Source organism: Apus apus, chromosome 1 (assembly GCF_020740795.1).
Source record: "Apus apus isolate bApuApu2 chromosome 1, bApuApu2.pri.cur, whole genome shotgun sequence".
NCBI lineage: Eukaryota > Metazoa > Chordata > Aves > Apodiformes > Apodidae > Apus > Apus apus.
In genome coordinates, this window is record NC_067282.1 from 131,576,416 (window position 1) to 131,602,819 (window position 26,404).

The 26,404-nt window shown below is 41.0% G+C and overlaps 1 protein-coding gene across 5 annotated transcripts in view; it reads right to left on the reverse strand.

Annotated features, from left to right (window-relative positions):
• ITPR2 (inositol 1,4,5-trisphosphate receptor type 2) overlaps positions 1-26,404 on the reverse strand; it is a 270,523-nt gene that overhangs the window by 39,461 nt on the left and 204,658 nt on the right. For all 5 annotated transcript variants that reach the window (XM_051628013.1, XM_051628027.1, XM_051628007.1 and 2 more), the window contains 5 exons: positions 11,901-12,008; positions 9,222-9,414; positions 6,288-6,413; positions 3,274-3,449; positions 1,661-1,825 (listed from right to left, as the gene is read on the reverse strand). In XM_051628013.1, the coding sequence (XP_051483973.1) occupies positions 1,661-1,825; positions 3,274-3,449; positions 6,288-6,413; positions 9,222-9,414; positions 11,901-12,008 (768 nt within the window). The remainder of the gene's footprint in view (positions 1-1,660; positions 1,826-3,273; positions 3,450-6,287; positions 6,414-9,221; positions 9,415-11,900; positions 12,009-26,404) is intronic.

Consider the following 26,404-nt stretch of genomic DNA (forward strand, 5'->3'; position numbering starts at 1 on the left):
CTATGTTCAATAACAGGCTAGATCAAAATTAATTTTTCCTGTTATCTCCCATCTGATAAACATGTATGGGTTACAACTCAAAAATGCACTCAGGCATTCAAGTAATTACATGCTTGGAACTGTTTATTTGAGCTCATGGCATAATTTAAAAGTCACTCACATGTACAAGGATCGGGGCCATATTTTTTTAGGACAAAGTTAAATTCATTGTACTGTTTGTATAAAACTAGAAACTTTTCTTCATTACCTGGCACTATGTGCTTTCTTGGTATATAACTTTAAAGAAAAGTATACATTCAGATAGCATTGCTTTAAATGTCAAAGGTCTAAAATAGCAATTAAATGTGAGAAGAATTTTTCAACGAACTGTAGCTTTTTATTCTCTTACAATTTTACTGATACTCTATAGTGCTTTGGACCTTATCTATAATGTATGTATTTCCACTTCAAAACACACAGATTACAGATACAAAGCGACACGCTTATTTATCAAAATGGTCCACAGAAGAAGGTACTAGTCACAATTTACAAGATCTGAAATCCACAATCCTTGTGAAAGGATTAATAAAGGAAGGAAGCAAGAGGGAAGACATTCATTGATGTCATTCATTCCATGCAAGACAAAGCTCAAAAGGAGAAGCAAATATTAGAGTTTTTAATATTTCCCCTACAAAGCAAACACCTGGAAGTAACTGGGGAATGCGGACAATTACATGAATCATGGACATTAGTCAACAGCAGTCACTGAAAAAAGTACATACATAAAATGTTTATTCTTTTAAATCTGCCCAAACTCTGAAACTGACTTTAATGTCAAGAACTGGAAAACCTGACTTGAACAGGAGTTCCACCAGAGTAAGGACTGAACCCACAAAAATTTTAGTGTGCTTAACACACCCCTGTGAAATGCTGGGAGCTCAAACACTACTCAGGAAGCTGAGAAAAATACTACGGGAAAGCGAACCCACGTAAATGACCACAATTCAGTCAGTCTCCCAACAAGTGCTGCATGCTCCAGTATAAAGCAAAAGGATTAGGAAATAAGAGCAGTGAAACACCTTTTACTGCTATTCAGCAGTCAGCTGAGTTTAGCACAATCTTTTATGATTCATTTTCATCGCACCTGTATGGTGCTATTAAAAGGCATTCCATCTGGGTAACAGCAACAAAGAAAATGAAGGTGTGATACATTTAAAGTCATGAATCTTCCTACTACACCAGAAGCATGCTGTCCCTATTTCCCAAGGAAATTACTTTTTTTTTAAGGCTGCAAGATGAACTGAGGAATGGGGTCCACTGGTATAGGTGTGATGCACACATCAGTGGACAATTCCTGTCCCAAAGCTTATTAGACTGACAGAAGATACAGGAACAACATGCACAAAATACAAGTATGCTGAGTAAGGGTGGAAGAAATGAGGGCTGTATGATGATTGTCTGAAAAGAGAGGGACTAACTTTCAGCTCTTAAAAGGGACAAAGTAAGTCCTAACAGAAACAGGTTCTAATGAAAACAGCAGCTCCTAAGGGGCAGCAACACAACGGCTTGCTAAAAATACACAATTTGGCTTGATTGTCAGGAAGAAATAGAAGACAGCTGCATGGGTAACGGTATTTTCTATTTTTGCAAAGTTTTCCCCTCCACAGAAGCACATACTTACCAGGAAGCTATAGAAGAATTCATGCACACAGAGGCCCAGCATGCAGACCAGGACATATGCGACGTGATAGAGAAAAGCCATGTCCATGATGACTGCTCTGTAGCCTCGGGTAAAAGTTCCACGGTTTCCGACAAAGCTCACCAGAAACACTATTTTGTTACAAAGCTGGGGGGGTAGATAAAGGCTGTTTATTCCATCAGAAAAATCCTGTTATTCATTGTTTGCACTGCTGCAGCATGCTAAAAGTTGAGATAGGTTGCTCTGACTAAATGCTCAACTTTTAGATAGCTGCAGTGAGATGAGAGAAATCCGGTTCCCCACATACAGGGGAGTACCTTCCCAAGGCCCATGAGAGTCAGTGGAAGTGCATCACCCCTCTACCACTGCACTCATTACATTGCAATTTATTTCTATAACATTAGTGAGTAGACAGAATGGGATTAATGTTACAAAGCATAAAACAAACAAACAAACTTGGGAGTGAATTCCTAACGATCTTGAGTTTAGACTTGAGACTGTGTAGGAGCAGCTAGGCATGCTACTACAAAGGGAACAATAACACAACAGAAAGTGTGTGGGGTGTGTATGAGATCAACCACTGCCTTCGGATCATGTTTTCAATTAAAAATCCCTAAAAAAGTACAGGGGCATTTTTGAAGTCTAGCATTAAAGCCACAGCATCAGATTTGCTTCTGAGCTTTGCCTGCACCCAAACCATGGTGCAGAAGAAAATACAAGAGGGGCCAACCTCATCTGTTTGGTAGTCCAGGACAAGCAATGAGGATTCAACATGGTTGTTTCTTTCACAAATTTGACGTGAGCAATCACAGTTTGCGTGCCTTTACCTATGACTGCTTGTCTGGGTAGCTTTAAGTATGTGAAATTCTCGCTGAACTGGTGGCAAATAGCTCAATACTTGCTGCCTGGAGCTAAGGGGAATTAGAGCTCTAGCAGTCAGGTAGAAATCTGCATAGATGACTTATGAGCATGAGTGTGTATCTCACCAAGCTCAGTAAACATGCAAACATAGATGTGAATAAGTTAATAAATCTGGAAAAGGGATGAGAGACTTTAATTTTGAACACTTTTTTCTTTGCAAAAATAGAGACCTAAACTGACAAAAAACCCACAAATTTGCGTCACTTTTGCCGTGCATATTCCTAGACTCATGGAATGGTGAAGGTTAGAAGGGCCTTAAAGATCATCTAGTTCCAACCCCCCTGCTATAAGCAGCAACTCCTACCACTAGACCAGGTTGCACAAAGACTCATCCAACCTGGTGCTGGCAGAGAAAATTATTCTTTTAACATGAGCAACTGTAAATTTCATTTCTCTTATTCAGCAAAATCTCTTTAATTTTTTTTTTTTTAAGTATTTGCATATGCACAAACCCAAACCAGCTTTTTTCTTAGCTTCCCATTTTGCTGATGCTGCTGTTTCGGGATGATTGGATTTTTTTTTTTTCTTTTTTTTTTTTTTTTTTTTTCTTAACCAGTGAACCAGAAAAAGAAGTTTGCACAGCTCTAATAATCAAGGGTTTTTTGGTTTTAATAGGAGACCCTTAAAATCTCTGCTTCTGCTGAAAGGGAAATTCTGCTTGCTTAAGTACTTACATTAGCAGCACCAAGAAGTATCAAGGTAGGACCAAGTCCTATAGTATATATAGACCTGAGAATAACAGACACCAAAAAGGGTCGAATACCAACAGGCTTGGAGATGAAAAACAGCATTGCTGTACAAAACGCCACTGATATCCAAAGGAGGAGTGAAAACAACGGAGAGAGTGTGCCTGTATAGAGGAGAAAGGGAGATTTGAGAAAGGCATCTTTTGGAGAGTCCATTTTTCACCAAGAAATAGATCCAAAAGAGCAACTCCTTTGCCAATATAGCTAACAAAAAAAGCATGATTCACGCATCACAACTGCTGACCACAACTTGCCCTAATTGCAGCAAGAACTATTATTATCATAGTATTGTTGATTTTTGCACAGCTAATAATTAGAGCAGTTAATGAAATTTCCATTGAAATCCAAGGAGTGCTCCAAGATGAAACAGTTTACCCTTCTCCTGGAGCAAGCTACTAATCAGCTCCCTTCTGCAGGGATCATTAGGGCTCCTCTGGTCTAATTCCATGCTTGCTCAGCTACAGAAACAGCCAGTCCCTGGGGCGGCACAGCAAGTGGCACCATGCAGCAGTCTCATATTTGGATCCCAAACAGCATCACAGCACCCTGGTTTTAGAAAAGCAGCTTTCTTCTGCACGGCTGCGGGTGTTCGGTGGGAGCCTCCGCCTCTGCACGGGAGCAAGGCACTTGGGGCAGCAGGAGGCAGCCACGGGGACTTGGGCAGGGACTGGCAGCATCTGCACTGCCCAGAGCAGCTGAACAGCTGTGCCTTGCTCCTGGGGAGACAATGGGTGCAGGGTCTCGCTGAGCTCCTGCAGGCGTGTGAGCCTTCAGAGCTGGGCTCGTTGCTGCTCTGCAAGATGCTGGCTCCAGGCTCCCCCTGAGTTTTGACAGTGCCCCTGCTTTCCCTCTCTCCTCTGCTTTAAAGCCCTGGAAACACACCATGTTGCTGTGATATAAAAAGCACATTCAGATCTCAGGGCGCTGTCACACTTGTACACTGGCTTCTATTGTTATCAGATGAACTGAGAGGTCACTGATGTGGGGAGAAGGGAACAGAAAATTTAGCTAGCCTCACAATAGAAATTATGCTATCTCTCCAGCAACAGATACACAGCTGACCAGCATCAGCGGGATTAAGGAACAATGAGATCAGGCCCTAGCCTCAACGTTCAGCTGGTATCCCAACTTTTCCAAAGTTCAGGAGTGTTTACATCTGCGGCAGGAGGCTCAAGGTCAGCTCTGTCAGTTTCTTCCCCAACAATATCTAGAAACCTTTAATGGATCCTAAAAAATCACTTCCAAGCGGATCTGAAAGGTGAGGTCAAAGCACTCAGTGTTTCTTTATTTTTCATTTCTTCATTTTTCCTTCTTCCCTACTGCAGGTCAAACAGTTTCACCTCACAGGACCCACACCGCTAACGTGTGCAGACATGCACGCCGCAGGGAGAGTGTCCGCATCAACAGCACAGTTTCACTGATGTGGTATGATGTAAGAGCTGCAGAACTCTACTAACAGGCAGCATTCTTGGGATGATTTGATCAGCCCAGGCACCTCAGACATTTGAGTAAGGGTGGATTTACACAAGCTGAAGAGGAAAAGTGGGAGACAAACTCCATCTCTTAGGTTTTAGTGGAGGGGAAGGCTGAAAGTAAGGAGGCTGCCTCATGACCCTGCTAATCCCGTTTGGCCACACCTATAGTTCATCCTTCAGCTTCTGCTTTCATGAGCACTAGGGACTGGAATCCTGAAAAGTGCTATCACCAAAATCACTGGATTACTGGGGCCACTTAAACTAATACTATATAAATCCGCAGTTCAAAATAAATATTAATACCTACTGATTGCAGACCAGAGGATTTCCATTAGTATAGATTAGCTAAAATGTCAAAGGTTTATTTTTAACTATTTCTTCTCTTACCCTGCTTGGGCTGTAAAGTGTGTGCACTCCAAGCGACTCCTCAGTTTACAAACAGGAAAGCGCCGAGTACAAACACTTCCCTTTTACACGGCACAGCCCTGCAAACTTTGCTGCTCGGGGCTGTGGAGATGCCTGTGCCGTGACCTGCGGAGACCACCCCACAGGCTGACAGGCCAACATGGTCTCCATGCCAATACACTTTAATCTGCTGCCTTGCTGTTTAGGCAGCCAACAGGAATGTTTGCTGGTGCCAACTCTGGTGTTTGTGAAAAGCACATGTGTCTACTAGAAGGTCTGGACTGCTTCCACCAGCCAAGTTCACATGCCATCAGACAGAAGTGACTTTCAGTCACATTACTGACTGGACTGGACATGAATCAAAGACCCAGAGGTGAATGGCTCTACTCCCATTACCAGTATTCTGAACTATTCAGTCTCCTTTATCCCAATTAAGGGTGTTTTGGATTAAAAGAGGCCTCCCACTAGTCTGCTGCATTTATTTAATGAAACATTATTTGCTATATATCCTGTGATATGTGGTGAAGCAGAGACAGAATCATAGATTTTTAAGCATAGTTTTACATAATGCATTTATCCTCTGCAATAGTAATGTCCTTTTAACCCAAAAACCCAAAACAGTCAAAAGCCAACAAGCTAATTCTCAAATAATTCCATTCTCTATGTTTTTTTTAAGACTGCAAGTCATTCAAAATGGTCACTTTTGCAGAACCTCAGTCTCTCTGCTACTCGGAATCCTACTTTACCTCAGAAGCTGTAACTGAATGTGTGCAGCAGTACACTGCAATATGGCAATATTTAAACAAATAAATAAAAAGGATTAGTTCAGATCATCTACATACTCTTCAGCTCAGCAGTTATGTTCTGTCCATTTTACTTCACGTTGCATGGGACATGCAACATAGACCAACTACTACATTTCAGACAACATCTGGTACCTGCTTAGAAGACACTAAATGGCTTCTGCAGATCTGAGCATACCTGAAGGTGCAGTTTTATCTAACTGTGTTACCTTAGAATTGAAAGTATCTAAAATTAAAAGGAAAAACAAACTCCACTTGCCTTCATCTCCATCATCTCCAAAGGGGTAGAAGAGCGCAACTGCTAAATTGATGAATACAGCAAGGTTGAAGGAAATGCTCCCCCAGAGAGAGATGTGTCTGGAGAACCAAAACAGGGGTGGATTATCTAGAGAGGGGAGAAGAGCACAAATTAATGACATGAAAGCACACAGGAATTCAACCAGTAATGGCTTTAAGGGTGTTTTAAAAAATACAGATGAATGAAGAAAGATTAAGAAAATATGCAGATCTTCAAAATTAACTAAACCAGACAAATATTAAAAATAGGTCTGCCATAAAACATAGTTTCAAGGAGAGCCTTTAATCCAAAGTTCCCAATACCGTTTAGAGCTTTGCCTCTGCTAAGATTTTTAGGATTGGATCTTTTGTGAAGGAGTCTTTTTACCTGCCTCTGAAGCTGTAGCCTCTGCATAGAGACACAAAGTCAAGCAAGGAATTAGATTTCAGCACTCTGCATGCCAGTCAACCAAATTAACCATCTGGACCAAGTACACTGATGACATTATTAAAAGAACAATGGAATAGGCAAGGTTGCAGAATGGCAGTATTTTCTCTACCTCTGTCAAACTAAGTACATCTTGATCTACTTTGGGGAGCAGGTAAAATCTAGTCAGACTGATTTGGTTCTATGGAAGCTGACTGCTTCCTGCATGATCCTTAGACATTCAAGGTTACCTACTGACAAACAGCTCTGTATTCCTGCTTAAAAGGACTCAACTGAAGCCAGGATCTCCACATCTGAAGTGCTGCACAAATACATAGAAATAGTCTATATCCCAAAGAACCTATGACCTAGTTAGAAAACAAAAAAAGGGAACTAGGGCAAAACAGGGTGAAGATTTTGTGTCCAGAGTCACATAAACGATTCAGCAAAAAGGTTAGGAAGAAGATCAGAGAGGATCTAAGACCCAGGCAAGCACTTCATATATATGGCTGCACTACAATACAGTTACATGAATGTTTAAAACAAGATTCTATGTGCAATGGTGTGAAAAAAATTCTAGCCAGAGAGGTTTACTTGAAGACAGTGTATTCCTCTTAGTTTGATTTTTAAGAGCCTCCTACAAGTATGCAGAAGATTTTCTTGATTTGCCTGCACACAGCTAACCTTTTATGAACAGTAAACTCCTTCAGCTGCATATGACTGTCTCAGGCTTTAATGAAAATTGACTTTAATTGTGATTAGGCAAATATTCAGAGTTCATTGTGATAAACTTACGCTGTTGGCTGTTGAGATTTAAGCATTTGGAGCCACTGCAAATGACGTGTCAATTTAAGCAGTGCAGATTGCATGCTAACAGACAATTGGTTAAAGAATAAACCAAGTCTTGACCTGTATTAGCTTTTAAAATAAAAACAAACAAACAAACACGGAGACTTGTGGGCCAAGTCTCCCAAGTCTCCCAGTTTCTTTCTACCAATGAAAGAAACTGAGGATTTCTGTTCTGAATAAAATAAACCAATTTTCTTTGCTCATAGCATTAGTCATGTCTGGTCTATGTAAGTGTAGGGTTGGACTGTTTTATTCGTGTTTCTTAAGCAAAAAACACATATATGATTTTGTTACTAGGGTAATTTTCTACAGTACAGTGATTTTTATTCCCAAATAGACAGTGCAGATAGAAAGTTATTCTGGAATAACTTATTTTTCAACTTCTATTCTGGTCAATTTGTCAGTACAGACAAGTTCCTGCAGTGCCACACAGGGAAGTGATCTGAGCTGATAGGATTCACACCGCAAACTTACTACTGCCTCTGAAAATTATAGCCTGGGAATTGACATTTATAAAAACTGCAACCAACATTCATGTTTCTATCACATTAAGGATGCTACATTAAACCATATTGCTTTGACTATTTAAACTCCCTGCGGCTCTGACTACAGACACTCTTCTTCACCTCCTTCCTAATCAGTAGCATAACACTCCTGTAAGCTGATAAACAGCTGACATGTGCCACCCCAGCAGCATCTGCATTTTAGCAGTGACCAAAGTGATCAACCTTCTGTATTTTTACACTTACACATATATAAAATACAAACTCCTTATCCCTCAGGGATACTGTAGATGCTTAATTAGGTTGCAGCCTTGATTCTCCGCTTCAAAAGCAAAAGGCAGAATTGACAGTGGCTGAGCTGGCAGCAGCTTCATGTCCCCGGGACACCAGCAGCATCCCCATTCTTGGCAAGGGCCAGTGGCTGTAACGCCAACCAGTAAACAAAACAAGAAACTTGGGGTACCTGGCTTGGCTTCACTGCACCTCCTCCGCGGGTCCCTGCTTTGATCTCTCCCCACTGATCCTGACTGTGCATGTCAGATCTGCAAGCAGCCTATGGTGGTCCATAAGCCAGTACCACAGGACATACATACAAGACTGGGATATACAGCAGCAGAGTCATGCAAGACTGATGTGAACTGGCAAGGGGGAACTGACTTCATGGGAGTCAGACAGATTTAAAAGCATCTGAGGTTCTGGTGAGAGATGTTTTTAAGGGACTGACATTTACAAGCTTTTTAATGGTCTTTTAGGAATCTCCAAACCTCAAATATGCAGCTACACATGTTTTTGTTAAATATTAGGGGCCTTGGCTTAATTAGGTGCAACTCTATTGAGTTTAGTGGAACTACACCCAGTTCATCCATCCCTCAGTTTAACTTGTGGAGTCCAAAACATCATCTTGAACACATTACTGAATACACTATATTACTAACTGTTCCATATTATGCCTCTTTTATGGTGGCATTCAAGTGTCTCAGCTGACCTACACTCTCAAGCCCTGAACAGTTTTGCCTGTTACAGTATTGGAGTAAACAGAGAAAAACGTATTATTAAAACAAGAACAAAAAAATATAAGGAAGGCTTAAAAGCAGGGTTTTAGCAGAATTAAGTTACTTTTTAAAAATGCAATACTTACTCCTAATTTTCTTTTGCCATTTCATCTCGTTGTACAGATCCTCTGTCTGTTGGAAAAAGTCATTGACTTTGCTCCCCTGCTCATCTCTCTCTGTTGTGTTGAATACTCGACTTTTGGATTCCCGAGTGAGGAATTCACAAATATTGGGGACAGGGAACACGATCTGTTCCATTGTTCTGTCATGGCGAACAATCTATAAATAAAATGGACAATTTTTCAGGATCGGTGACTTTCCAACCACTTTGTCATTTCTTTTCTTGTTCATATCTCCCCATTTATTTATAAATTAATAGATAAACTATTTGAATGTTACAATGGAGTTGAACTCATCAATCCTAAACCAAAGTAAAACCGCCTTCCTATCTTCAAAAGCTTGCCTGAAAATTAGGTGGAAATTATACACCTCAGGCAAAATCTAGCTCCAAGCTTCCCCCAATATATAAAAAAGTTCTTACTCAGAATGCTTCAATTTTGCAATAAATTGAAGCGAATCTTTCCTCATAAAGACTGCAGAATTTCAGGGGCTTTCTGCCCAGATTACAAAATTATTTTCTCACCTTGAGTCTGTTTCTATGAGGAGACAAGTTGCGAAGGTGAACATGCAAAAATAGCACCTTGTTACTCAGACAGCACCCGTATCTTGTCAGTCTTTATCTTCTGACTTGGGAAAAAGCAAGGGTTTATATTGTTTGTATTTCAGAGCCTACTGAGTTACTGGTGAGTGAGCTAGATTTTATTCCATCTCACCACACTTCATCAAAATTGCTTCCCCATTCTGATCATGGACCCTGAAGAAATGGGTAGAAAACTCATCTTGACTCTTAGATCCCTGTCTCTATACAGCCAGCAGTGAGGAAAAAAAAAAAAAAAAAAAAAAAAGCAGCACTATTTGACTTTTAAATCAAACAAATGAGATACCTAGATACTGGGCAACTAGATCAGAAATGCCAAACAGACCTAGGACTGCTTCCAGTGAAAGATCAGCAAACATCCACTTGGTATCCCAGCAAAGTTGGATTGAGTTTCACTCTTCCAGTCACAGTCTGCATTCAGGAGCCCTCCCTCCTCTCAGTTAATTATATTTAGTATGTGAACATACTAAAAACATACCTGTCTTAAGTAATTCTTAAGAGTAAGGGAAAGTTGGCCAGCATCAAGCCCAGGGACATGAGGTTCCTCTTCCATAAAATGAGGGATACCTGAATTTGGCAGTCATTCAATGAAGCATCTGACATAATAGGGCATATTCCCAACTGGATGAAGTGTCCTAAATAAACAGTGGCATCTCAGGCCAGCAATTGTACAATGGGACTATATGACCAGCAGCTAAGCCAGTGGGGAGAGTGAAGGAAGCTGATGGGACACCTTCAATTTGGTCAGGGACTCAAATGAAGAGGTAGGCTGCATGTGCTGCTCTACAGAAGGACATTTTAAAGGACTCCCTGAGAATAGAAGCCTCCATTTCTACTCAAGGAACAGGCTTTGCAGCCACAAGGTTTTTGCAGATTTCAGAAACTACCCCAGGAAGAAGCTATTGGCCATGTAAAAGCAGACCATGGTGCCTGCTTAATACCTACATTTACAACCTACCCATATGACTCAGCTGATACTTTCTAAGGGATATCTCAGGAGGACCCTAAGTATTAGATCATGTTAAGAGGAGCACTAAGCTGCCTTCTGGACAACCACAGCATCTGTCCTCTGGTAGGTTAACATGACCAGTATCAGGCAATAAGGATTGCGGGAAACAGAGAAGGACCTGGCCATGGCCTGCCTTGATGGCAGCCAGGAAAACACTGACCTGAGGTGCTTGCAACAGACTGCTTCCTACACATGCAAGCTCAGGTCCAATGTTGATGGAGCCTGGCAGCCCACTGAAGATGAAACTATTGACTCAGATCCAGACTGGGCCTATGTGCAACCATACTGTGCAGTTTTTACACTTGGCAAACTTTGGACCTAATACAGCATTTCCAAAACAGAGCCAGATGCCTCCTCTTCCTGCAGTCCCTCACAGGAGCTGCCTTTGCACCATGGAAATTCTTCTCCTTGCAAAGTCACTAAGGACTACAGAGATACTACAGTACCTAACTCTTACCTAGATGCCTGTAATCCCATGAAATCTGTAAGAGCACAGGATCTGATATAACTTAAAGAACCTAAATACCTCTGTGGATCTTGATCTAAATCCAATCCATGGCAGAGGCAAAGTTTAGAATAGAGAACAGAACTGGTGAACCAGGCCAACCTCGGTCTTTTAAACAAAAGCCATACTGAATGTCTACACAACTTCAAAACCTCTCTGTACTCCAGCCAAACTTTTAATTTGATCAGTTAGCATCACTGGCTTTGAAACTCATGATCATTTATTTGAGTGATGTACCATACAAGATTATTCTTGACTTCATGACACAGCTACTATGCACAGTCTTTATTTTCCTAACAAAACATGTTTGGTAACACACGGGAAAGTTACTGTAAAATTATTATTTGGAGCCACTTTTAATATAGGAGCATTCCTTTTTCTCCCATAGCAAAAAGCCTATTACTCAACCTTCTCCTTCTTACTCTACATAATTTCAATGAGCTCGGCTGTTCAAAAGCTTAAGAAGAGGTAATACACCATGCACAAGACACAAACTTGTCTCATATTCAATCTTCTAGTGAGCAATTCTTTACCTCTATCTGTGCCGTGTGATTGGCATAATACCTCAAGGCTTCATCTCCTTCATCAGGATCTGACCCTGGCTTCAGCATCTGTTGCAATGTTTTATTGTGACGAGCCAACTAGAAAAAGAAAAAAAAAATAAAATCTGATTTATGTATGTCCTGCTGCTATGTTCTCAGCTTTATCATCTTCATTTAACTAACACAAGCCCTTCTCCCTCCCACCCCCATATACTTACATGCTCAACCCAGTGGGGCTTTTTCCACAGATACCAACAGAAATGTAATTATTCAAGAACAATAGAAATAATTTAATATTAAAAAGTCAGCAGCAAGTCTTTGGCTAAGACTTATGAAAGGCAGCTTAGCCTACAGCCTAGGTGGTTTTTGGAGGGCTTTTGACAAGTGCCAAAAAATTTGACATAATGTTGCTTTTCACTTTTTGGCCGTAAAATTTGCATACCTCTAGCTAGGAAATTACATTTACAATGACATTTTTTCTGTGATTTCAAATGGCTAAACTGTTACTCACCATGTTGTAGCATGGTCTTTCAAGGCTGCCAAGCTAATGTCCATAGCTATTTCAAAAGCAGCTGAGCTGCAGTAACAGGCAAATACATTCTTAAGTGTGTAGTTTATATACATAGCACATATATACACGCACAAAACCACACAAATATGTGTATCTTCCTACAAATTTTTACAAATAATATAGTTCACCTGATTCATAATATACATCTACTCTTTTTGACTAGTAAATATTTGAAATACTCAATAGCTGCACAAAGTTTAATACTGAGAATGTCAGCAAATGCATTCATGAGGATTTTCAGGTCAGCGAGAAATGACGACTTAATGACAAGGCATGAGGAAACATTACTGAAAATGCAGTTTTCCCTGTATCATAGTGAGTGGTTTTCATCCAGAAACTCTGAGGTGTTTCACCCATTTTGAAAGTGGGGGGAACTGAGGCAGGAAAGGAAAGGCTATCTTGCAGATGTGATCCAGGTCTTAATCACTACAGAGATATCACCACAGCAGACTACATACAGACATTAGAAACAAAGCAGGCACAGCACTCAAAATGGCTGCAGGAACTAGGCTGGTGATGATCACCACAGGTGGGTTAGGATTGTAATAATGAAATAAGGCAGCATGTTGAGGAATTATAAAATAATTATACACCTACTACAAGAGTGTCAGGGATCAAGTCTAAAAGTAACAGTGGATCTAAACAGACATTGTACTAATCTAACCAGCAAGTGAACACACTCATTTATATGCCATTTGCATGTCTCACCATTCCCTTTTTATCTAAGAATGGCAGAGAAGAGATACACATCAAATTTGCTCTATGTATTGAAGTTCCCTACAATCTACTGATTAAAACAATTTTTATTCTGAATCTTGATGCAAACTTATTAATTAAAGATGAATAATAAGTGGAATATCCAAAAGCAAGAAAATACCAGAAAGGAATATTCAGGAAGAATAAATGTATTTCCTTCAGCTTCCTCATGGACAGAAGTCTGCTTGGCTCTGACAGCTGAGCACTGAGCCAACAGGGGCAGAACATCAGCCTTTTATAAAAGTGTCATGAGCAAATATTCAGGAAGGCAGGCAACAAATCAGGTGGGGACAACTGCAGAGCAATAGTCTTTCCATCAATAATAGATTTCTGCCTTGAATGGTTACTTTTTTACTGCATCTAGCAAATATATGGACATGTATTAATATCTTTTGCAACTTCTACTTACTTTTAAGGCTACAAAAGATCACTAAGAATATCTAACTAGTTCTTCTCCTTCACACAAGCCAGCTAATCTGATCTAGTTGGTAGTCTCTGCAGTATGCCCACAACCTGAATTCATTTTGATGTCTTTTGCATCCCCTTCAATATATGCTCTAGCATCATGGAAAAACAAGATGAGCATGTGGAAACAAGGTAGTTACTGTATAAAAATTCCCTTTAGACAGTGTTACTGTATGTGCCTTTCAGCTTTATCGAGCGTCCCTTTGCTTTCCTACTAAAGACAGGGCAAGCAAGAGCACCCAATTCAAGTTCTCTGTATCATTCATCATTCTGTACACTACTGTCACATCCTCTCTTATTTGGCTCTTCTCTAAATTAAAACAATCACTATCTCTCCCACCCCTCCTCAAAGAGAAGACTCTCTGTGACCTAATTGTTTTCCTTGTCCATCTCCAAATGTCCTTAACTCTGGCTATATCTCTTCTTTAAGATATTAAGAAAATAACTGACTAGACAGAATGCAATCACACCCTGCTTCCAGTGATGAATTAGCATAACCAGAAGCAAATAAAATCCCATTTTTTAAATCTTCTGTAATGCAGAGAATTTTTCCCTTGACATTTTTTCTCCCATTGTCAATCATTAAGATTTTGAGTTTTCTAATAAATGACAAGTCAAGGATGTATGGATAGTTCTCATACTAAAATTATGCCCGACTGGAGAAAAGAACATGTATAGGCTCAGAAATTTCCATTAGCACCATGAAAAACTTCTTTCATAAACACACCAGAATTTGTAAACAGAAGGGGAAATTTCATTTGTAAACCATATGAAATCCAAAGGTATTGTTTCCTGATAATGCTTTTAGCTGTCTGTAATTTTTATTGTAAAAGTATCTCTCGATAAGTATCAGTAACAAAAGTTCCCTCACCACGTGGAAGGGGAAATCATCTCAGCCCTCTCATGCTGTAATGGGACTGACTAGGAGAGTCTGTTAACAGACGGCTGGTGATCTGAGACAGCCCTGATGCAGTGCATATTTTACTGTCAGGTTTCATGTGAACAGCAGCCATGTACTTTAAAGCCATGTGCATTCAGTGATCTTCATTATACTTTATTAGGATGAAATTCTTCACTATGAGGGTGGTGAGGCACTGGCACAGGTTGCCCAGGAAAGCTGTGGATGCCCCATCCCTGGCAGTGCTCAAGGCCAGGTTTGATGGGGCTCTGAGCAACCTGGTCTAGTGGGAGGTGTCCCTGCCCATGCAGAGGGGTTGGAACTAGATGATCTTTAAGGTCCCTTCTAACCCAAACCATTCTATGATTCTATGATTTATTAGACTGCGCTTTCAGACAGTGACTGTCTTGTGCTGATGTGTGTACAGAGCCTAGCACCACAGAGCTGGGGCTTCCTGACACTAGCACTAGACCAAATGATCTGAAGAACAGGCCAGGATTTTCTGTGCTAGCACCTCGACTGCCAGCAAAGACATATTGGAAACCACTAAGGATTGCTGACCAAGCTGGGGGAACTACAGCAGACTTCAGAAGGGGAACCACCCTAAAGCTGTCAGCAGTACAAGGCAAAAAAGCACTCATAACTTCATTTCTTTCTGCTTTCTCACCTTTCTGTATCCACTCACCTACTGTAGTCTAGACCTTCAGACTGTAACCTCAGTGCAAAGGGTCTACCTATTTTCTGTTTGTTTGGCAGTCTCTAGGTGGGATGCATTCCTCTACACGGATACAATAAGAAGTACTGCTCATATTCCTGTACTGTCACGGCTACATCGATGAAAGAACGGTGTGGACAGCAGTCTATGAAAGCTCAGAGCTGAAGCTGAGGCCCACAGTAAGACACAGAACAGCTTTACAAATGCTATGTTATTTGGCACCTACAGTGTTTTCTGAAGCTCTGCTTTCATGATCCTTCCTTTGCTCCGTGATGAGCTCAAAGGTCCACGTGGGCAAAGAGGACAGTGTCAACAGACTCCTTGACCGGTGCAGCGCTTTTTGTGAGATCAAAGACACGGCAATGAAAATAACAACTTGGTGACAAACTGTGAACCTGAAATATGGAAAGCTTACCCAAGCTGATAATAGGCCCTAGGTGACAGTCTGTGACTGGCATGTAAGGGCTGTGCAAGCTCTGAATGACATTTTTTCATATTTAACTCCTGTAATATAGTTAAGTGATATTTCCAAAGTGCTGCATAAACTTTTTGCGGCAGCTGAAGAACAAGACACTGGGTGGGCATGGACAATAGCCACTATTTATGCTTGCAAAACAAAGGTAAAAAATGCATGTCAAGCATAACTGATACAAAAAATAACTACCACTAGAGCCTGAATTTGCAGAGAGTCCCAAAAAATTCATCTCTGAGAACAAAACTCTCTCAGGCAGTTATTCGCTCACCCATCAAACATGCTACTGACAATATTTTATATGTCAACACTGCAGTCTAATACTCATCAAGGCACATAGGGATGAGGAAGCAAGAGCATACAATGGAACAGTGATTTCCAAAGCTGGGATGTGCGAGGCAATACTGTATGAGTAATTTGGTTTTCAGTCAGTTTCCAAGGAAGGACTGTTGTTCATCTTGAAAGACATTTACTTCAAAAATTTGGAAAACACTGTAATAAAGCATCAGTACAAAATGTGAAAGACTGAGGACAGACCAAGAAGGCTGAAGACATTAATAAAGGAACAGCAGAGATAAATGACAGAATTATAAGTAATACTCAGTCTAAACTCCTCACACAACATGATTATAAAATCAGATCTGCTAGTCATCTGGGATTCCATAAATGATCAGCAGCATGGAAAACCAAAGCAGACCTATCTTTAGCAATTAACAATATAAGGATTTCCTGCAGGCTTTTTGTTTTAAAGTCAAGATTTCCTTGAATAAAAATGCATTTATTTAAATGTTTGCAAAGAAAAAGCGATTTAAAGCTGTGAATGTTCATGTCATCAGCTGGCCAATATCTCATTGACTTGGGATACAAGACTGGTTTGCCAAAATACACTGTGTCCATGGAAAAACTGATGGCAAGAGAGAAAGTAATTCTTCACTTTTCATTATCCTGTAAAATACAGACCCTTTCTATATTTTTACTAGAACACATCAGTCCCTGGTTGTAATTCGTAAACTGCAAGGGTCTCCTCTGTGGCCCAGTCTTCACAGGAGATGTGAGGTCTAACCCAGTATGTAGCAAAGACAGTTGTCCAAACTCCTGGCAATTTCCCCAGGCTTTGCTTCAGGCCCAAAAAAGGACAGGAGTCTGAGAAACAGCAGGCTGAAGACCTGTTTCACCCTCTGGTGTTTTGAGACTGCCAAACCTGGGTAGTAAAGGTGATTTTTTTATTACTAGAACAGTATAAAGGGATCTAAATGGGTGAGGCTTAATGTCCTGTAAGCAACGAGGATTTTCATGGAAGAGTTGGTTCACTGGCACAGTGTCAAATATGTTAAACTGATTTACTAGAAAAGGCTGATGGAGTATTCTGATAAGCTCTGGATAACTGGCCAAGAAGTACAAATATAGACACAAGTAGTTTCTGCGCTTTGAAACACTTTATATTTACAGTATTACTATGAAGAAGTACTACAAACATCTAAAAAATATAAATAAAATTATTTTTAAAATTATCCTTATCACCAGTTATCTCGAGTTTCTTCTCATAGCTGTAAGGCAGCCTTATGGCTGATGAGGGAGATACCTGGCACATGGGCACACCTGACAGGGAAAGGGCAATGGGCTAGGCAGCAGTTGAGAGCATGCTGGAGGCTGGGGCTGGTTGTGGGGAAGGAACTGGATGTGTGGTGCACTTGCAAGCTATAGCACTGCACAGTGCCCTCTCTGCCTTTACCCCATGCCCCAGCTGCAGCTCACTGGCCAAGTCTCTGGTGTGCCAGTGAGCTCTGCCTAGCATGTCAGGGCAGAGAGAGGCCACCACACAGCCCTCGAAGTTCATGAACTACAGACTCTGAGGAAGAATCTGTACAGACCTGATGTCCAGTGCATGACATCTGACAGATCTGCTGGAAATGATCATTTCTACTTTGTCACTGATCAGAGGTACTGCACTGTGGATTGCCAGCCCAAAGGCCAGTGGTCTTTCACCAGGGACAACTGAGACAAAATACAACTTGCAGTAACAGCAGAATAATTGCATCTGTTCAGATTAGTTTCACCTTGCTTTGCAAACAAACTCATGCAGCTGGGGCTCATTTACAGTTGCAGTCTCTTCCTCCTTTTTCCCCTTCAGTCCCTTGGCTCCTGGAGCCAGGCAGTGTGAGATATGGCACCATCAAACCTCCTCACAAGGGAAAACCTCAGTCGTCTCACTGAACCCTTTGTTTTCTGCTTAGAGAGCAAGAAAGGATTAAAAAGCTTCCTGGGGACTGACAAGAAAAACCCCAAGGACTGAGAAAAAACAGCCAAGAGAAAGTTAAGAAGAGCAGCAAACAGGATGGGTGAGAGACAGAAGAGGACAAGAGACAGAAAATGAGATCCTCTTCCTTGGCGTGCCAGGACCTTACCACACGCCAGGTCCCTGCCCAGGGCAAATGAGAACACTCCTGATGAGAACATCAGTAAACAAGGAGGGAGAGAGAGAGAAAGCAAGGAAAGAAGGAAATGTCATCTTAACCATAACTGAGCAGAAATTTTTATTCCAACTGGCTGTACTAACAGTAATAACAACTTTTCAACTCCCCATGTTCCAATCAAAACTGAATGGTGCTTACTGCAATACACAGGGCAACTTCCTTTCCAGAAGTCATTACAGTTTTATAGAGCGGCACCTTTGCACTCTACCACAAAGCAATCTGTTAACAAACATTAGGAACAGCAGGGATGGAGCAATGGGAGACTCTCAAATCAAGTATTCATTGATTTCATTTAGATGATTATACTATACAGAACAACCAAAAGGGTTTGGAGCTAATCTTCCCCTGATGGCTTGTGGTACATGAGCAGGGCCCTGGGTGGTCCAGACGCTTTGGATTCTGTTGCTGGGTCTTCCATGGCCTCGTGTAACCTCAAAGACACCACCTCTCCTCCCCAGACTCCATGTGGTATGCACTACAAACTGTGGATAATAGTGATCTGCCTCACAGAGAATGGAGAAATAAAACACCTTGACATTATCACTAAGAAAAACCACCACAGTTAAGCGATCTCTATCACTCTTATGTTTGCAGCCCCCATAATAATTTTATTGCTATTTTAGCTGTGGTTTTGCTGGTTTTATGCTTGATGAAAGTCAGCAGAAGAGAAAATTATTTGCTAATACTTCCATGAGCTGTACTTCCATCTGTCTTCTTTGTGATTTCTTTCATAAGGCAAAGCTCACTTGCAAAAACAATTAAAGTCTATGTCTGGGGAAAGTCCAGGTCAGATAAAATGTGTTGCAACAAAGCAAAATTAATTTGAGGGGAGTGGGTGTGGAGCATCTCTGCAGGCTACATGTAAGCTGTCATGGGCAGCTGTGCCTACATGAGCCAAAGCAGCTCAATGCATACATTGGTTGTATCTGTTTTTTGGTGTACACTGACCACAGGACATGGACAACTATACACAATCCAGAGTGTTCCAACAGGATGACACAACTGCACTTGTAGAATGCTTCCTATGATTACTACAAGCAACACTTAGGAGAGTACATGATGGAAGGAATGAGGAGATGATGGAAGTGTCAGACATAGTCATGGAAAGGTAACAAGAAAGTTCAATGGAAAAGGAAGAAAAAGAGAGCTGAGTTACTTCAACTAGTTTACTTCACAGCATAACAAGAAGGACCCAGTCACATACAGCTTTGGTGGAAGGCAATTAAAACATTGTGTCCAAAATAAAACCTTACTGGCATGCTCATCAACATTGTACAAACGTAGCCTGAGAAAGACCAAAACCAGCAACAGACCACCAAGCATACTGATCCCAAATCCACACAGCAAGAGAACTCTTTTACCTCTAAAAGCCACCAACACTTAGATACATACAAAATATATACATAGACCTGAGACCAGAAAGCTGTTCACATACCCTGTCCAGAAACTGTTAAAACCCTTTTGCTATCAAGTACTCTACTTTCTAGGTTTCTCTTCTTATTTAGAACTGTGATTCTCTGCAAAATAGCTATCTACGGCTGTCTAACATGTGACTTCTAAAGAAAAGGAAGACTAGTACAAACAAAAGGAGGAACTGCTTATGAATCATACTTCAGGGGCAATGTCGGGGGGGAACTATAGCTTTAAGTCTTTAAGTCTTAAGTAGTGGCCCAGAAGGCCAACGACATCCTGGGCTGCATCAAAAGAAGTGTGGCCAGCAGGGCCAGGGAGGGGATTCTGCCCTTCTAATCTGGTGAGGCTGCACCTGGAGTACTGTATACAGCTCTGGAGCCCTCAGCACAGGAAAGACATGGAGCTGTTGGAGAGGGTCCAGAGAAGGGCCATGAAGAGGGCTCCAGATGGGCTGGAGCACCTCTGCTATGAAGACAGGCTGAGACAGCTGGGGCTGTTCAGCCTGGAGAAGAGAAGGCTCCAGAGAGACCTTACAGCAGCCTTCCAGTACCTGAAGGGGCTACAGGAAAGCTGGGGAGGGGCTTTTCACCAGAGAGGGCAGTGATAGGACAAGGAGTAATGGTTTTAAACGGAAAGAGGGTAGATTTAGGTTAGACATCGGGAAGAAATTCTTTACCATGAGGGTAGTAAGGTTCTGGAATAGGTTGCCAGAGAGGTGGTGGATGCCCCCTCCCCTAGAGGTGTTTAAGGCCAGGTTGGATGAGGCTTGTGCAGCCTGGTCTAGTGGGAGGTGTCCCTGCTCATAGCAGGGAGGTGGGGACCTGATGATTAAGGTCGCTTCCAACCTTAACCATTCTATGATTCTGTAAGTATGAACATATTTCCTTTTGTAAGCCATGAAACTAGAAGACACTGCCTGATAGTCAACCTCCCTTCCTCCATCACCAAGAGTAGAGCATAAAGTAACTCATGGTATGATACTTCCAGAATGGGCTCATCCTCTTCTCCAGGGTCTCTGACCTGAAGTGTGAGACTTGCAATGTTGGCTGGCTCTCTCCTCATGTTTTCTCTCCCTTAAGTCTCATCTCATACATTTGCAGCACAGTGCCATGGTGTCTTTTGCACATCGTGACCCCTTAAACTGGATGCAGTTCACCAACCCAATCCATGATACAATCACCAGCTCTGCTACATGCAGGTATGGCTTGAAAGATGGCCACTGTACACACACTGCACTTTTACCTCCAAGGTTCACACACTTGACCATTATGTGGTCCTCTTAGTTGTTACAGCAATAGCAAACTCAAAAGTCTGTTCAGGGCCAATCCTGTTAGCAGCCCACCTCTTCAATGGGTATTTCCACCACACACTAAAAAAACATAACTTGGCCATTCAGGGTCAAAAACATATGAGACTAAAGTAGCAAGTAAAGCTGAAGCTGCACTCTGTCAAATCCACAAAAGACATCTATTTCAATGTCTGCAGGGGTCTGATGTATATACTTTGTGGGGTACAAAACAGGGCAGTTACCAAGTGTGGAGATGGACAGGAACTGAGAGATATCTCCCTTCAAAATAATTACCGTGGTGAGATTTTCCAGCTGTTTCAATCATGCTGTTGAATGTTTGCCTCAGCCTCCAATTAGTGGAGCAAAGTATCTTAAAAAAAAATAATCTAGGCATATAGGAATAGAGAGAAGAGAAAGCAAAATGGTGAGTTGCTCCTTCTAATTCTGTATAATGGCTGCTGTCCTCAGAAGAGCTATTTCACTTAGCACCTATGTAGCAACAGTACCCAGTGGAAGCGCATTCACAAATAATGCTGCTTGAACCAGTTACCAGCAAAACAGTGCTCTGAAGACAGACTTATAGAAAGAAAAGGCTGGAAAGATCAAGGTACCATAAAACAAATTCTGAAAATGCTTGCCCACACATAATGGCAGAGAAAGCATTTTTTTAACCCCAGGTTGATTAGATGCTTATCTGCGTGCAGGTCTGAAGGTGGTTTACTCCTGTAAAACTACTGGTGCTCATAAGCAAATGACCACCTCACTTTTGGTGTAGAAAAACATTAATCAGCCGTTAAAATGAAATTTCACAGCTGGACACTTTTAATCAGTAGCTCTTAAAGCTGCCTCAGAAAACGTGCAAGGTGGACCTAATTTTCTGTTTTCTGAGCTGCATTAAATAAGTGAAATAAAGAAGATGGCAACTGAGGTAGCTCTGCCTATTTGTAGATTACAAATTTAGATACTGTCTATTCTGGAAAACTCTATGATGACTGAGATATCTAATTAAATTATGACATCAGAGGAGATGAGAGTTAAAACTGAGCAACTCTGAGGAACAAATATATTTTGACATTCTGATTTATGTTCTTTATTTTTGTTAACTTTTGATTACTTCATTGACCATTGAATAATTCAAAAGTATGTCTTTGTTAGAAAAGATGTCCCCTCCTGTTTCTAATTAAGGTGTAGGATTTCACAATGCAGATATCTGAGGCCTATTAGAACTGCTCTGATAATATTAAGTAAGACCAGACTTCGCTTTCATGACATTTCCAAGGTTACCCTCACTTCCTCTCTAAACAAACAAAGCAAGTTCCTCCTAGGTTAGAGTAAAATGTTTTAGTTGTGCTTCAGATATAAGAAAAAGAGCTCTTCGGTTCATTTGAAGGTCACCTCTAAAGGAGAAGCCCCAGCTCTGCCTCCAAAGCAAGTCTTCACCTACAGTAGACTATTACAACTGAATACTTAATGTAATTCAGCTTTCTTAGTAAGGAGGTTTGCTGAAGCCTGAACAAAGTAGCTACGTTACATACACCCGTGAGCAGATAGGACCCACACACTGCAGTTGAGGACAACTGAAAGCACAGTCTACTTTGGTTAGTGACTTTGTAAAGATGGCCCTGTGTGATTCCACATTTATTGTCTCTCAATGGCTTCTGGATTGCAGAATGCAATTTCAACCAAAAAGCTTTAAGCCAAGCCATCCCCTTTCACCCATGTATCATCACCCGAATGAAAACTCTGCATGCCAAATGCAAGAGGGGAGCTCTAGAGTAAGAGTACATTTTGAGGGCAACAGGTCAAAGTTCTCTACTAGTATAAAACAGTATTGCTTGCCCACTTTCAGTGGAGGCATTCCCATGCAGACCAGCTGAGTGTATGGCTAAACGAAGACCCACTCTTAAAGTGGAAAGAACCAAAGGAGAACTAAAGGAATTCCCCCCAGCCTAAGCTGCTTCGGATAGCAATAAAAAGGTAGTATCTTTATCACTAATACAGGACTTCAGATAGAGCCTGAGAACCAAGACTGTCTTAAACAGTATGTCATTGTCCCACAGCCAATTTTCAGAGTAAAACCACAGACTAATGTGAAGATTTCACAATGCAGATATTTGACAAAGAAAGGATATTTCTTCGGGTGTAACATGTAGGCCCTGACACGAACACAACATATTCCCCAATGACAAAAAAAATCTTCTAAACCAAAAAAAACCACAAGGACACAGGATTACACAAGTTAAAGATAGAAGGAACCCACAAAGCAGAAATATTAAAGCCACCTGTGCAATAGTGAAATACACGGTTGCCACAGCCAAACAGGATATGTCCCTCATTAACATTACATATAATAAAACACACAGATATGTATAATAGATGCTTCATTCTATTCTAGAAAAGTAGAACCAGAAAAAATGGATATAAACTAAAACCTTTGTGGTCAGCCTACAGTAAAAAGCTCTAGCCTGAATGCTAGCAGCTCCTAGTAGCAGCTCTTAGCAGCCTAAGGCAACAGGACACTAGAGGGAAACCAGAGGTCCCCACATAGATCCCTTTCACAGTCACAAGAAGATTCTGAGGTGAAATGAATGCCTCCAAGGAGAAGGGGAGAAAAAGAAAACACTGAAGGACAAGCTGCCAAGGTTCTAACCTGAGACCTAACAACAAAGCACAAGTTGCCAAGGTTGTAACCTGAGACCTAGCAGCAGCCACAGACATTCGTTTAATCTTTCAGGTGCTCATTAGTGTCAAGCCCCTCTGGCAGCCTCTATATTGCCTCTCCATACTGCAGCTGGCTGAAGGTAGAGTTATACACCATCCTAATGAGCTGCAAGGAGGGTGATGTGCGTCATTGGCTTCTGTTTCAATCTTGGCAAATCTAAGTGTAAAAGCCTTGCAACAGCTTCTGATTCTGCTGACATTTACTTAGCCAGTGTCATTTGGATGCCACAGCCTGTCTCATCAGGATGATAACTACAAAACAACATGTGGAGCATAAAAGTCCTATGAGAAGTTTCAGATCTGGCAGGCAAGGATACGAGTCCCCTGACAGTCACGGTTTCTGGGACTGGTCCCCATTAGCCCTTTGTTTTGGCAGTGCTATCAGCAAGAGCTTCTCTGTGAAGAAAAGAGAAACAAAAAAAAAGCGCCCAAAAATCTGCAAACCTCAGCAGTGCCTCGCAAAAACTGACATCCTTTAGCTCTAAAAATTCTATCTGTCCTGCAGAAAAGGAGCACCCTTGCACAAACTCACAGCTATTCATCCTGAAGGACAAGTGTACCCTAAAGGACAGGTTTGATCATCTTTTGGCCTCAAAAGGTAGTCTTCCTTATTTAAGTATGTATTTTTTCTCCATTTGCCATCAGGTGCTTGTGAAAACCATCTCTAATAGTACCTACCAATTTCTGCTTGCTCACATCAGCTGCAATATTTGAAAATGGTCATTGCTACACAAAATGTGACTGATTCATATTTTAACAAAATACAACCAGTGACTCTGGTACAATGAATAGATTTACACCAGACAAGCTCAGACCCTTTTGTATTTGGGTCTTTTTTCTAAAATCCTATTCTCATACCCTAAAAACACCACTTTTGGAGAGTGTACCAGTCAGAGATGTAAAAAAACTCAAATGAGCCAAGCCATTTCACCCTCAGAAGAGAATAATCTCAAAATCTTTGTCTGTAGAACCCAAGCACAAACTTGAAAAGACTGACACTTACGGGACTAACAGGCCATAGCTCTGATTTAAAGCAAAGCATCTACCTCAGGCAGCCAATGGGCAGAAAAAGGTCAGCAAGCTTAATATTCTACTGAACCAATGTGGTTCCACGATCTCACCTCTTCTGGAAGATCCTTGATGGAGCTGAAAGCTGCTTCCCAATTGGATGAGGACAAGCCTATCTTTTAGAGCAAAATGTTCTGGGAATTCACAGTTCCCACAAGGACAGGGAGGTCTCTTTTAGGCAAATGTTACAGACTGCTAACACCACCATCAAGGGCAAAGGGGAAAAAGTGTTCTTGTAAGACTTTTCCTCTTCTGTTAATTTCTTTTCCATGGTATAACCATGATGTTATAATTTCAGCCATTTAATACCCACTGCAGACTACTGGGGTTGTAAACAGTTCCACACAATATCTATCCTAAATAGCATTCTGGGTGTTTCCTTGCTGTGTCTTATTGAAGGTGCTTGTAAATACACGATATTAAGTCATTAATTTCTGCCTTCTTCATCAACATTTTTTTTTAAACAGTCACAGTTACTTCACACATAATACTGTTTTGTCTGCCTGGGACAATGCAGCCAGCTCAGAAAACTTTGGATTCTCATACTAAAGGACAAGTCACATGCAGTGATCCTATCTCATATTTGGAGGCACACATTCACAGTATTACATCTTGTGTTCCCAACATATTAAACTGTGGAAAATTGGCTCCCATCATTTTAAGCAAGGTCTTGCCATGGAGTCCCTTGTCCTGACTTGAATTTTAAGAGGCTTAAGACAAATGGATGAGTACAAAAATTCACATTTCCTTTATAGTCCATGTTTTAATTAATGTATTTTATTTTATGCACACACAAACAAAAAGGGGAAAAGGAGGACCAAGGCCTAAGGTCATCTGTCTAAACATTGCAGTACAGCTAAGTGAAGCAAAGCCAGCACCTGCTCCAAGCTATAACACCAAAAATAAGTCCCCACAAAAAAACTTCAGCCTTACAATACCTCCCTTGCACACATGTACACACTTGTATCTGTCCTCTTATTAAAGCTCTTCATGCCTTAACAGTCCATAATATTTGCAGCACAGGCAAGTTTATTTGGAGAATATACATTAGCTTGATTTCTTTAAAAGACCCTCAGAGAATTAATGTGTCCAGTGATTATGCATTTCTCAATTGTACTACTCAATAAATGTCAATTTTCCTCATTAGTAAAGTGGCTGGGACTGAGTGAGCATAGGAGGAAACCCAATGTAGCAGTTAGAGCAAAGCACTGCGGATCAAACAAGCTGCATTCCTTTCCCATGACAACTAACGACTTGCTCTCTACACCTGCTTCTGGCTTGGTGTCTTTACCTGTAACACTAGATAAAAACCAACTAGGAGATGGGGAAACAAAATTATTGAAAGCTTTTAACTGTTCCAAAATCCTATAAACACAAAGATTAATTACTTAAAGAATTCTGAAATTACTATTACTATTGTTGCAGCAACACGTGGTTTTAGGCACAACACTGAGATAGAAAATAAAGCTGGCCCCAGCCTTTGCTCCACTCAAACCTGATGAAAGATATAGAAGGAATTGCTACAGAGAAACCCACAGAAACAAAAGGCTTTATGCTCCTTAGAATTTTCCATATTTGGATAGCTGTTTCTAAAAAAAAATACTACTTTAGTTTCTCCTTAATGAATGTATCATAGCCAAGTCTCATTATCAAA